This window comes from Myotis brandtii, unplaced genomic scaffold, assembly GCF_000412655.1.
Source record: "Myotis brandtii unplaced genomic scaffold, ASM41265v1 scaffold10, whole genome shotgun sequence".
Taxonomy (NCBI): Eukaryota; Metazoa; Chordata; class Mammalia; order Chiroptera; family Vespertilionidae; genus Myotis; species Myotis brandtii.
The window spans coordinates 2445710-2459829 of record NW_005353325.1 but is presented as its reverse complement, the minus strand read 5'-3'; the positions used below and the strand labels follow the sequence as shown (position 1 = coordinate 2459829).

The window sequence follows — 14120 nt, the reverse complement described above, 5'->3', positions numbered from 1 at the left end:
GTCTGGGTCTCGCGTGATTTTGAGGTGTGCGCCGGTGGGCGGGGACTTGACTCTGGGTCCTGCGGTGCGCCCCAGACTCTGACAGGAGGGAGATTTTCATATACATTTTACTAATTTTCTTTCATCTCTGACACTTCTATTATAGAGAAAGGGCAAATAGCAATATTAAAACAATTCCTCTAACTAATTCCCTTTTAATGTGCACAAATTTTGTGCACCGGGCCACTAGTCTGTTTGATAAAACCCCAGCATTCTCCTTATGGAAGCTGCCCTTGCCTGAAACACTCCACTTAATTTCTTAGTCCTACACTTTTTTTTTGGCCTTAAAAACCTTCTATTTTGTACAACTCATTGGAGCGCCCTTCCGGTTGCTAGATGGGATACTGCCCAATTCATGAATCACTAAATAAAGCCAATGATATATCCAAATGTACTCAATTGAATTTTGTTCTTTAATAGGCTTTAACTTAGATGGCCACACCTAACTGCAAAGAAGGCTAGGGGATATCATCTCTAGTCCATATGTCCAGGAAGAAGGGAGAATGGATTGGTGTGTGTGTGTGTGTGTGTGTGGAAAAGGGAGCAAAGAGCACTCTTGTACAGGGTATCTTACAGCTTTTTTATCCATTTGTCTATTGAGCAGTTCTCCAGTATTGCCCTCACTGACGTCTTGATCCTCATCTTTTGACTATTTGCGAGTTCATTGGCACCTGTATTGTTGACTGTTGCATCTCTTATTCAGTGAGGGATAAAGACCAGCAAAGTAGAACCTAGTAATGTGAAAGGGATATTTGCTTGGGGCCTATGTGGTCAGTTGGTAAATGAACATTTTTATGTTACGATAACTTTTCTTCTCTCTAGAACCGTTTAACTATGAGTCTCTAGTATAGTAAGTATATGTGTTGATTCTTGGAAGTATTGCACGTGGTTTATTTTCTAAAACATTTCCCTCCATTTATTACTCTTTTTTTCTTCCTTTTTGTAAATGGTGAGGTTCCCAACCCCAGTCGCAGCCACAGACCACAGAGGGGAACTTCAGTGTAGGACCCAAGCCTGTGTTAAAGAGCACCTGCTGTGTCTGTGTGTATACCTGTGCTATATGGACAGTACGGAACAGCTCTTCTCAGTGCAGCACTGCATGGTCTGCTTCCAGGTTCACTTGCCTCTTTAGTCCAATCACCTACCATATGGTAGTGAGCTGGGGTCCAGGGTACATTACCAGGAGAGATAAGTCAGCTGGTCTCTGTAACTTTGGCCTTTCGTCTTCTCTTTAGGTAAGGGTTTTACTAGATATTTTTAAAAAATAACATTATTTTTCAGTTACCATTGACATATAATATTAGTTTCAATTTAGGTAGAAGTAGAAGTTCTTAAACAGGGGGCTTTAACTAAACTCTACTGACCTTAGGGCATAATACAGCATAGTGATTAGACATTTATATAACCTATAAAGTGATCACCCCAGTAAGTCTGGTACCATCTGCTACATACATAGTTATTACAATAATATTGACTATATTCCCTATGCAGTACTTTACATCCCTGTGACTATTTTTATAATTGGCAGTTGTACGTATTAATCCCTTTCCTTCTTTCACTACCCCCCCAATCACCTTATCAAAATGTTCTTTGTAATTATAAGTTTGTTTCTGTTTTGTTTATTTTTGTGTGTGTTTGTTTTTAGATTCCACGTACAAATGAAACCATTTGGTATTTGTCTTTCTCTGTCTAATTTATTTCACTTAGCATAATTTCCTTTAGGTCCATCTATGTTGTAAATGGCAAGATTTCGTTCTTTTTTATGGCTGAGTAATGTTCCCTGGTAAAAATGCACCGCAGCTTTTTTATCCATTTGTCTATTGATGGACATTAGATAGCTTGATTCTTGAATTCCTCACCAGTTCAGCTTCAGTAGGCCAACAAACACTCAAAACTTTGTAACCTACTACATATCAACTGGCCGAATGGGTGCCTTTGTTCAATAGATTAGAAAGGCTGTAGCTTCACTTCATGATCTTAAATGGGGAGCTTAGAATGTACCATTTATTCTGATAGAAATCAGCCTAATACTTTTTTTTTTTGCTTGTATTTCTGTTACTTAATTCTGCTTTTACAAAAGGAAATTGAGTTTAAGCTGAGAGTATACATTGCAGGAGAGAGCATGGTTAGAGTTGTTCTGATATAATAGCTACCCATTTTAGGTACCTTTGAACGGAAATATAATCTACAGTATTTGGTTTCTCAGATAAACATCAGTCTGATGTTTATTCATGCTGGATTTCTTAACATTGGGAACAGACGCTAACTTTGTCATAAACCTATGATGAGATGTATAAAGGTTATGCGTTCTGGTGTAGAAGTTCTGAAACAGAGGGTTTTAACTAAACTCTATTGATCTTAGGGCATAACCAAGTGTTAGATTGAATTATATAATATGGCTGATTTTGTAGATAAAATAGTGCTGGGTAATGACAATTTCACATGGCTCAACCTAAATATGTGAATTTCAACAACCTCAAATCACTCTGCTCCTTCCTTTAAGGAGTTTGTCCTTCTCCTACCCTGATAATTAGGATGTTTGTTTCTTATTTACTGAACCCCTTACCAAGCTATCATTTGGTAACTCAAATTACTTTTGTTTTCATCTGTCTCTGACTACCTTTCCCGGTTAGCACTTCTGTTCTCTCTTTTTTAAAATCTTCACCTGAGGACGTGTTTTTTAGAGAGAGAGGAAGGGAGGCAGGAGGGGATGGAGGGAGGGAAGGAGGAAGGGAGATAGAGATAGAGATAGATAGGTAGATAGATAGATAGGGAGAGAGAGAAACATTGATCAGTTACATTCTGCACACACCCTGACCAGGGATTGAACCTGAAACAATCGTAGGTATGTGCCCTGACCAGGAATAAACCCACAAGCTTTTGTGTATGGGACGATGCTCTAACCAACTGAGCCACCCGACCAGGGCGGTACTTCTGTTCTCTTGATTAAAAATACAGTACTGTGAAAGGTGTAGAGACTAGAATGGACAGCCCTAGTAGCTATCCTTTTATGGTGAAGGAGGTGCTAAGATCTTTTGGTTAAAATTGCCAAACTGAGAAACTGAGAATCATTAGACTGGTACTCAGATTTGTAACACTGGACAGAGAACATAAATTCTTGGTGGCTTGGGTTTCTCATGGATGAAACTGACAGTTTCCATTATCTACTTCAGAATATTGGTGCTCAAAGACTAAAATGTTAGGTTTTCTAAACTTTTAAAAATTTATTTTTAATTTTTTAAAGATTGAGGTAAATTGACATATAATATTATATTAGTTTCAGTTGTGCAACATGATTGGATTTTTGTATATATTGCAAAATGATCACCACAGTAAGTCTAGTTACATTAAGATTTACTCTCAGCAACTTTCAAATATGCAGTATAGTATTATCAACTATAGTCACCATGCTGTACATTACCTTCCCAGGACTTATTTGTTTTATTATTGGAAATTGGTACCTTTTGACCTCCTTTACCCATTTTGCCCACCCTCTAACCCCTGTCTCTGTCTCTGAGCTTGTGTGTTTTTTTTTTTAAAGAACTCACATATAAAAGTTATATCATATGGTATTTTTTCTTTCTGTCTGACTTATTTCACTTAGCTTAATACCCTCAATGTCTATCTTTGCTATTGCAAATGGTAAGATTTTGTTCTTTTTTATGGCTGCATAATATTCCATTGTGTACACATACCACATCTTCTTTGTCCATTCATCCATTGATGGACACTTAGGTTGTTTTCATATCTTGGCTATTATAAATAATGCTGCAATGAACATAGGGCTGCATAATTTTTTTCAAGTTAGTGTTTTTAAGTTTTTCAGGTATATGTACTTGAGAGGGATGGCTGGATCATATGGTAATGCTAATCTTAATTTTTTTGAGGAACCTCCATACTATTTTCCATAGCGGCTGCACCAATTTACATTCCCACCAATAGTGAACAAGGGTTCCTTTTTCTCCACACCTTTGCCAGCACTTATTATTTCTTGTCATAGACACAGACAACAGTGTGGTGATGGCCAGAGGGAAGGGGAGGGTGGTGAGGGCTGGGTGGGAGCAGGCAAAGGGAGGATGGGAACATCTGTAATAGTGTCAACAATAAAAATAAAGTAAAAAAAAAAAGACCTTCCAGACCATATGGTCTCTGTTGCAGCTATTCACCTCTGCCATTGTAGTGTGAAAGCAGTTACAGACAATATGTAAACAACTGAGTATGGCTGTGTTGTAATAAAACTTTAATTACAAATATAAAAAATAAAATAAATCAATTCCAGGGAAAGTAAAGAATTTTGTAGAAAAGGAAAAATAATCACAGTATTCTACAGAGTTCAGCTCTGTAGAATACATCTAGAACAGTGGTCGCCAACCTTTCGGACCTCATCATAATGTAAACAAAAAATAGTAATATTACTACCCATATAAATATATTGAGGGTAAGTGAGTGCAGGAAATTTTCTTGTGTGTGGGTGGGGACCTAGATCCTCCATAGTACTAGTAGGAAGTCAGTAGAGCATACCTAAAATTGAAAAACCAAGAAGTAGCAATACAAGTAGGTTACTTAGTGATGGTACAAAAATGTTTGCTTTTTTTAAAAAAATAAAAATATTTGCCTCTGAGAGTCAGAAAATTATTGGAAGATGGCAGTGGAAAGATATATGCTCTCTACTCTCCTCCCCTAAAAGTCTATTAAAACTTAAAAAAAAAAACAACAGAGGAAAATAATCTCATCTTCTTTAGAGAATTTATTATTATTTTTTAAGTTGGCAAAGTTTTACTGATTAACTGTAGATCTTCTCTCAATACCTTTAGGTTCATCTCCTAAAAAAAACCTCTTTCCATGAACCTTCTAACTTGATCTAATTTGGCCTAGTTGCTCTCTTGGCCTGCTGCTCAATGTCATCTTAGGTTTTCCCTCCAGCATCATCTGGGAGATTCTCCTTACCTTTCTTTTGTGTTGGAACCTTTGTTTCCTGTATTCCATGTATTTTGTGGCTTACTTCTTTCTTTTGGTAGAGTACATCCTCAAGTGGCTTTTTGAGAAGGCTGAATAGGAGGTAAAAAAATTTTAAGCCTTGCATATTTGAAAGATGTCTTTATTCTCTTGTCACTGCATTGCTAGTTTGGCTGAGTATAGAATTTTGGGTTAGAAATCAATTTCCTTTGGGATTTTTCTCCATCATCCTGCATTGCCTTTGATGATTGCCACTCTGAATTTCAATCCCTTCTATGAAACCTACTTTTAAGCTTGTGGAATCACCTGCCCCTGGTGTTAAGACCTTTTGCCTCTAGAGCTGCAGATGAGCCACACCCCCTTATCCTCCAGGACTTCCGTTCGGTAACTATGGTGTTACTCACTGGGCTGGGAACTACACATTTGCATATGACCTGTTTTCCAGGGAATAGCTTGCTTTTCTCTTACGGTCAATTTTTGTAAATTGTTTACACCCTGTGTTGAAGATGTGCTGCACAAAGATGAAAAGATAATTTCCAAAGATGTGGTATTTACAGATCAGCAGCTTCTCAGGAGGAAAAGAAAAAAGGAAAGAGGGCACCAAAATTTTAATTTAGAATAAGGAAGACCAACTTAGATGCAAAAGGAACAAGAGCTTTTTTTCTGACTTTTTATCTTAGTTTAGCTAATGGGTTCATTGTTAATAGGTCTTTTATCCCAACTATTTACTGAGAGGCTGCTGTAAACACCAAGAATGGTGTAAAGAGTTAGTGGAATAGTCCAAGCTCTTTCTTTAAGTTAGTGGCTCTCAAATCTACTTGCACATTAAATCATGATGCCCTGGGCCTCACCCCAGAACAACTGAATAGAAAGATCTGGGTCCTGGACATGTACATTCAAAAGAAAATCTCCTGCCCTAATTGGTTTGGCTCTGTGGTTAAAGCGTTGGCCCTCAGATGGAAGGGTCGTGGGTTCGATTCCGGTCAAGGCACATTCCTGAGTTGCAGGCTCTATCCCCGCTCTGATTGGAGGCTGTGGGGGAGGCAATCCATTGATGTGTCTCTCTCATATTGATGTTTCTCTCTCTCTCTGTCTCTCCTCCTCACTTCTACTCTCTCTAGAAAATCAATGGAAAAAATATCCTCCAGCGAGGATTAAAAAAAGAAGAAAATCTCCTTAGGTTGTTCTAATATATACTTAAGGTTGAGAACTATTTCTTTAGTAGGTTAAAATCTAGGTGAAAATTCAAATATGTTCATTAATTGCTGTATAACATGGAAGATTATGATGAGCTCTATGATGAGTGAGACAGAGATTATGGGTACATGAATTGGCAGGGTTTTTTGTTGTTCATCCTCACCTGAGGATATTTTCCCATTGATTTTTAGAGTGAAAGGGAGAGCTCGAGAGAAACATTGATATTCGAGAGGTTCATCTATTGGTTGCCTCCCGCATGTGCCCTCCACTGGGGCTGAGGATCCTGCAATTAAGGTCCATGCCCTTGGCTAGAATCAAACCCGGGACCTTTCGATCTGCAGGTCAACACTCTATCCACTAGTCAAACCAGCTAGGGCTGAATTGGAAGGTTTTTAATTAATTGAAATCAGCATGAAAGGCTTCATCAAGAAAGTGTGTTTTGAGGTAGAGGAGCTTTCATAGGGAGAGAGGGGACTCTAGACCAGGGATTGAATGCCAAGTATTTTGACTGGGTGTAGAATATATGGGGAACAATAGAAATAAAAATTCGATGTTAGGTTGTAGCCAGATTCTAGACAATCCAGTGTCAAACTAAGGAGTTTGACTTTATCCTGCAGGTGGGAGGAGGCTTTGAGGAGACATTGAGGGAGGCATTGAGGATTTCTGTTGAATGAAATGGCATGATCAAAGTGGTGTCTTTGAAGAGTGATCCAATGGGAATGAGGGGTATGTAGTGTGAATAACATGAGGAAAGGAAGATCAGTTGGAAAGCTCCTATTGTGGTCAAGAGTACAATGCTGAGCTAGGAAAAGAGCAGCGGAATTAATAAGTTCTTTCCCACATCTCATTAAACCTCACAATAACTTCATGGTATTTACTTCCATGTTTTATAAAGGAAGGAACTGATATACAGAGTTAAGCTGCTCTGAAGTAACCAAGTGGAAAATGGAAGGGCCTAATTGGATGATGACAGAGCAGTACTAGGGAGTTGCAAGGGTGCTTCTGAGGTATCAGGTTGGGTGTGAAGATGGTGGAATTCCTCAGTGGCTAACTCAGTGTCAAGTCTCTGGCTGTGGTCTCAAGTAACCCCTTATGTTCTTTTTTTTAAAAATATGTTTTTATTGATTTCAGAGAGGAACGGAGAGGGAGAGAGAGATAGAAACATCAATGATGAGAGCAAATCATTGATCGGCTGCTTCCTGCACACACCCTATTGGGGATCGAGCCTGCAGCCTGGGCATGTGCTCTGACCCCTGACTGGGAATCGAACCATGAGTTCCTGGTTCATAGGTCGATGCTCACCCACTTCCATTGCATTTATGGTTTGATATACAATGATGTCTTATAAAGGTGTGGTGAAGGAAGGGAAGAAATGGCTGTCACCAATTCAACTTGTCTCAAATAAGAATATTCAGGCCTTTTCTGAGTATCCTGAGTTTTCAGATAGTTAAATTTTGTTGAATATTAGAAGGTTTAGTTTGGACATGGGACTTCAAATATGGGCCGAGTAGGTTAGCTATGACTGGGTTTCCTTTTCTCTTGTGGTTGAGCAGAGAACTGTGGAGTGTGGTAGTGTAGACACGAGAGAACGTCCTCGTGGCTCTGTGATTAGGGTGTTTGATCAAGATTGCGTCCTTGTCAGAGCTGGAGAGTGAACCATAGCCATCACTGTGGTAATTCACTTCGTTCACACATTTATCTTATCTACGTGCTTGTCCATTTTGTGTGCCAAGACCCTGAGGCTATTCAAATAGAAGCTTAAATCAGCCAGGCAGGTGATGAATTGTACTTTTCCATCCGAGATGTTTGTGTCCTTGCAATCAAATAGCAGAAGGGTGTGCCAGAAAGTTAAGGGATGCTGGGGAGGTACAAAGCAGAGAATCATCATCATGGCAAACCTTGATTAGGCTTTCTGTAAAATGCTGGATATGGGTGAAGAGAGTGAGGCCGGGGGTGAAGTGGAGGTTGAGCTTTTGTGACCTGGCATTCTCAGTCCAGGTGTGTGGAATAACATTTATTGGCTCTGGGTGTGGGGAGGATAAAGGCTTATTTTGGTGATTTGAAATGACAACATCCTTGGAAAATCAAAATGTCACATTTTATTTCAACTGTTCACTTTCTTTAGAATACTGGAATCTTCAATGGCAGGAGAAGGAGTGATCAGAAGACCGAGATGAATTTTAACACTATTCTAGAAGAGATTCTTATTAAAAGGTCACAGCAGAGAAAGAAGACATCGCCCTTAAACTACAAAGAGAGACTTTTTGTGCTAACAAAGTCCATGTTAACCTACTATGAAGGTCGAGCAGAGGTAGGAGACAATCAAAATGTGCTTTGCTGATTTCTACTTTGTGTTGTTACTACTTTGTAATATTGCCCCCAATGAGGTAGGAGACAATCAAAATGTGCTTTGCTGATTTCTGTGTTGTTACTACTTTGTAATACTGCCCCCAAACGTATGGAATAAGCTTTAGGTTAATGAAGTTAATAATGAAGTAAAGGTAATAATATGTTATTTGGATTTGAAAGATAAAGTTTAGGATGTGGATATAAATTATTCATTAATTATGGGTTTGGTATATATGGGTAAACATTTTCTATCAGCCTACTAAATTAATCTGTTAATGAAAACAAATTAAATCCTTATGGGCTTCATTAAGTATATTGTATACATGGCTCTTTCCCATAAGTTACTGTATTGCATACATATCAAAGTCTTCTTTAACACGTAGAAACTGTGTCTGTATCAATTCATCATAAAGTGGGACAGACCTCTGCCCTCTCTTGGTTCTCTGGACCCCAGGCTCCTTCAATACGATGGCAATAAGCATTTATTGAAACTTCCTGTTAAGTACAGCTCATTGTGCTTTGGGAGTTGGCTGAGAAATTCTGTTCTGGATGGTGGAAATTCAGGCAAGCTGTGCCTTCCAGCTCTGACATTGGAAAACCCGTGCTTCAGTTCCCGTGACGGGCCACTCTTTGGCGTGCCCTCCTTGTTCTTATTACTCACAACTAGCTCACATTTCTGCATATTCTAATGAACTGGTAATTGATCTTCCCAGCAATTTATGTTGTTTGATCTTACTCATAATAACACAGAACAAAGGGGGTTTCATAAGTGATCTTGCATTCTGCACATGGGTCAGATCATCTGACACGCCAGGGGACGCTCTGTGTGGTATTGCAATGGAATCCAGGGGATTGCGCGGCTGGGGGTTAATCGGGAAAAAGGCCACGAAATAGCGGGGAGAAAACAAGGGGAGGAGAGATTTCTCTATGTCGCGATGTGGAATAAAAACTTTTCAAGTAGTGAGTAAATCTCCAACAATTGCTAGCTAAGAAATCAGGAACTTTTTATAACTGGACTTAGGTACTACTAACTTGGTTGGTGTGTTTTCTGTAATGCTGCTCCAGTATGAAACTGGCAAATAGTTTATAAAGTCGCGGAGTAGGGACACTAGTTGTGTCGGATCACGAAGGCCACCTCCAGGTGCGATGATTTGATAGGAGAACTCACGGCACTCAGCATATAGTTGTACTCTCAGGTACAGTTTATTTGGTTTATTACGGTAAAAAGAGACAAAGCAAAATCAGCAAAAGTAAAAGGCAAATGGGGCAAGTCTGGAGGAAACCAGGCATAAGTTTGCAAGAGTCCTTTCTCAATGGAGCCAGAAAGGGTGTGCATAATTCCTCCAGCATCGAATTGTGACAATTATGAAATGTTGTTACCAGGAAGCTCATTAGAGACTCAGTAGCCAAGGTTTTCGTTGGAGGCTGATCACATAAGTACCCTCTGCCTAGCATGTACCAACATTCAAGACTCCAGAAGGAAAGCAGGTGTTCAGCTTAAACATATTGTTTGTACAAATAGTTTAGGCTCAGTGAGCTATTCTTATGGGTGCTCGGAATGGCAGGGCCCTCCCAGAGTTCAGGTTTAAGCCAAGGGCCAACCTTGTAAGCCAGCCTTTCCCAAGATAGTAGTCTCATAGACCAGCTATGTTAACTCTTTTTTGCAAATCAGTGGTAATACTGGTAAAAATTTTTGAGCACCAAATATATGCCAGGCACTGTGCTGAATACTTTACATGCATGACTTTTTCCCCTCAAAACAATGCTAAATTGTATTATTAGTATCCCCCTTTAAAAAATGAGTGATGTGAGGCTTAGAAAGTTTAAAAACTCGCATAAGATCATACACCTAATGAATTACAGGGCTTTTTTTTTCAAAGCCTATCTTTGAAACCACCTTGATACTCCAAAGAGTGAAAAATTCTGTTAAATCTTTCTATAACACAGGTAGAGTTGTATTTTAAAGCAAGTATATTTTTATTACTTTCAGTTATGAATTTTTAAAATTTTCTTTGTGATAGAAGAACATTAATACTAGAGAGGGGTTTTGTCCTGGTTCTGCCACTATCTACTTGAGCATTGTAAAACAGTGCTCTTCCAGTTTGTATATATAGTTTAGAAACTACTTTTATATACATTTTCTATCTTTTCATACTCTGAACTCCTCCTTTGTCATCACTGCTTCAACCCTAGCACACGTCCAATCTATTACCAGGTCCCATGAATTCTCCTTCCTTTTGTTACAACTTTAAAGCGGCTCCCCACCCCATTCTCTTAGGTGGATTACTGCTCTACCTGATTCCACTCTTGAATATTTATCTTTCGTTTACAGAGTCTTCAGAGAGATATTGAAAACCTGTATCTTCTCTTTGATTTTCTCTAGGATCAAGTTAAAACTCCTTAGCTTGGAATACAAGGTGCATAATGCAATTTTCTAATTGCCAACCCTACTTTCTCTGGCATCAGCCATATCTTCTACCTGCAATTGCCCTGTCTCATGGTGCCTTTGTCAGTCCTACTTGGAGTGATATCCTTCTCTACCTTCCTGCCAGGACTTATCTCTCCATCCACTGTCTTTTTCAGCCACCAAAAATTGGTTGAGTGCCTGGCAAGTGCTCATCTTTCCTGACTCCGCTCACTCCCCACCTTCTCTGAAGCCTTTCCTAGTTCTTTCCCACTAAAGGTAGAATCCACACCCCACTCCAACCCTCTGTGCCTGTAAATACTTTTATCATGGCATCTTGGTTGTCTGACTTCATTTACATATCTTAGTCCTTCATTGGACTTTAAACTCTTGGAGGGCAGGGTTCACAGCTTATTTATCTTCGCATTTCTGAGGGCCCAGTGCACAGTGGGTACTCGGTAGAAGGGCTGGCTGGATGGAAGGAGAGATGGAGAGACCATAATCTTAGACACAGGCAGGGCAGGCTCATCCTAAACATACATCATGAACCATGATACCCAGAAAGGTTGTCACACTGCAAGCAAGTGGAAGAGTCAGAATTTGAACCTTGATATTCTGACTCTTAAGTTCAGTGCTTTTTCCATAATGCCACCAGTGCATCCCTTATCATTTTATTCCAGCTGTACTGAAATCGAACATTGTTTGTAATGAGATGCTTGAAATTTTAGTCTTTTACCCAGCGTAACGGACAGGATGGTTGAGGCAATCAGTTACGAGTATGACGTGACATGAGTCTCTTAAGCATCCTGGGGAAACTCTCATATTTCTATGGAGTCTTCTGGGTCATAGAGGATGGTTTTCTTGACCAGCCCTGGGAGCCTGGAGACTGTGATATAGAGATAAGAGCTTCCTAAAGTCCAGGGATGATCACATGTTTCTCTCCTGGTTGTATCCTTAGACTATGGGGACCTCTCAGTGGGACGCATAGGTTTCCAGGACACTTGTAATCCTACCTGAGGATTTGTATCTCTCAGCACGTCGTCTGATTCTGGAGAATGGGTGTGGGCTGGGAAAAGTTTCTTTTATTTACTATAGAGAAATTGGAAGCATTTGCATCACACTTTACCAGATAGTTCACTAGCTTGTAAAAAGTGATACAGCTCTAAACACTCAATAGAAGTAGTACAGTGCTTATTGTACAAGGAAACTTTTTTTGGCTCTGAAAATTCTCAACTGTATTATCTCAGAAATTTTTTCTTTTATTATTTTAAATTTTTTTCATTATTTAAAATTTTTTTATTTATTGATTTGAGAGAGCGAGAGAAACATTGACTTGTTGTTCCACTTATCCATGCATTCATTGGTTGCTTCTTTTATGTGCCTTGACCATGGATGGAACCTGAAACCTTGGCATATCTGGACAATGCTCTAACCCAGTGGTCCGCAAACTGCTGCCCCTTGAGTGTGGCTCTTCCACAAAATACCACGTGCGGGCGTGCACGTACAGTGCGATTGAAACTTCATGGCCACACTCAAGGAGCCAAAGAGCCGCATGTGGCTCGCGAGCCACAATTTGCCGACCACTGCTCTAACCAAATGAGCTACTCGGCCAGGGTGAAAACTCATTTTCTTGTAGGCAGTTGAGTTTCCTTGTTTCTGAAAAAAGGTAGTATTGACTTCCTCTCTTGTGTCTCAATTTCCTTTCTTATGTCTCTTCTTCTGATTCATATCTGCCTTCTTAATCTCCTGTCCTGGATCTGAACTTCCTTGTAATTAATCATTTACTAGGATATGATCCATCCTCTTAATTTACCAATTTATTCATTTTCACTTCATAACATTTTACTATGCGTTTTTTCTCTCTAGGAAGCAGAAATCTACTTAAGACAGAAGGTAGTTGGGTTGAAGGGTACCATTCCTTCCATCTAGACTCTGAAAACATTTTTTTAATAACTTCATATTTTGCTGTAGTTTCAAACTTTGAAAAAGTTGCAAGAATAGTAGAAGGAACTCTCAAGTAACCTCTCCAGTAATCAGATTTACGAATTTGCCTATGGTTTTGTCCAGTTTGCTTTATCATTCTCTTTGTCTCTCTCTATGCATGTTATTTTCTGAACAATTTGAGAATAAGTTGTAGATGTTGCCCCTTTTATCACTTTATAGGTCATTATATATTGTCTAAGACCAAGACCATTCTCTTTTATAACCACAGTACAATGATCAAAATCAAGACTTTAAACACTGATACAATACTATTGTTGAGTCTGTAGTCAAATTTTATTTATTTTTTTGCTGATGTCATCATAGCTATTTCTCAACTTCCTCCCCTTGCCAAGTTGAGGATCTAATCCCTGATCGCCCATTGCATTTAGTTGGTTAAGACATAAAGTTTTTAAATGTCGGTGGTGAGAGGAAGAGAAATGTAAGGAAGAAATGCTGTCTTTTGTTGCATACTATAAAATGCCAACTATCTCATGAATAGTCAACGATTGTCTGTGAGACTCCACAAACATGAAATCAGGTTTAAAATTATTATAGTCTGTTCTCTTACTCTCATTCTCATGGTCGTCTTTAGGATGGCCATAATATCTCACCAAAGAAATTGTTTACTTTAGCCTGGTCCACTACGATGAGTAAAAATCACTATTCCTGTTTCCCTATCTGGACCCTCGCCTCAGTTTTAACTTTTTCTTCTTCTGTGTTAAACAGTTGTTAGGCATGTAAAATACTTCATGAGGAACAGGTTTGGTTCTCATGCTCTACTTAAAACTAGAAATAATACAAAGATTCTAGACTTTGAAAAACACTGTAGGATCTGGCTATGATAGTTCTGCTTTATTCATTGCTTATTTGTATTATGATGAGAGAGACAAAGGCTGTAAGAAAAATCAGTGTTTTTGTTCAGAAATGACATTACCTAGTTTATTTTATTCATAAGACTTAGCTCTTAGCAATTTTTAGTGATATCCCAAAGTAAAATTTCCATCACAGTTTTATTTAGCAATTTTGCCACTGACTATATTCAAAGGACTGTGCTGTGAAGGCCCTTAAGACAGTTGGGAAAGAACAATTCCCAGAAAGTTTGGGAAATGGCATTATAGTTGAAATAAACATAGTGTTTTGCCCCACCTCTCTTTTCCCACCTGCCTATTTTGAAAGAAACTTGTCTTAATTG

At 39.0% G+C, this 14120-nt stretch overlaps 1 protein-coding gene across 2 annotated transcripts in view; it reads left to right on the top strand.

The window, feature by feature from the left end:
• The window catches only part of TEC (tec protein tyrosine kinase), a 100030-nt gene that overhangs the window by 9272 nt on the left and 76638 nt on the right, over positions 1–14120 (top strand). For both annotated transcript variants that reach the window (XM_014534361.1, XM_014534358.1), the window contains exon 2: positions 8318–8503. In XM_014534361.1, coding sequence (XP_014389847.1) covers positions 8318–8503 — 186 coding nt within the window. The remainder of the gene's footprint in view (positions 1–8317; positions 8504–14120) is intronic.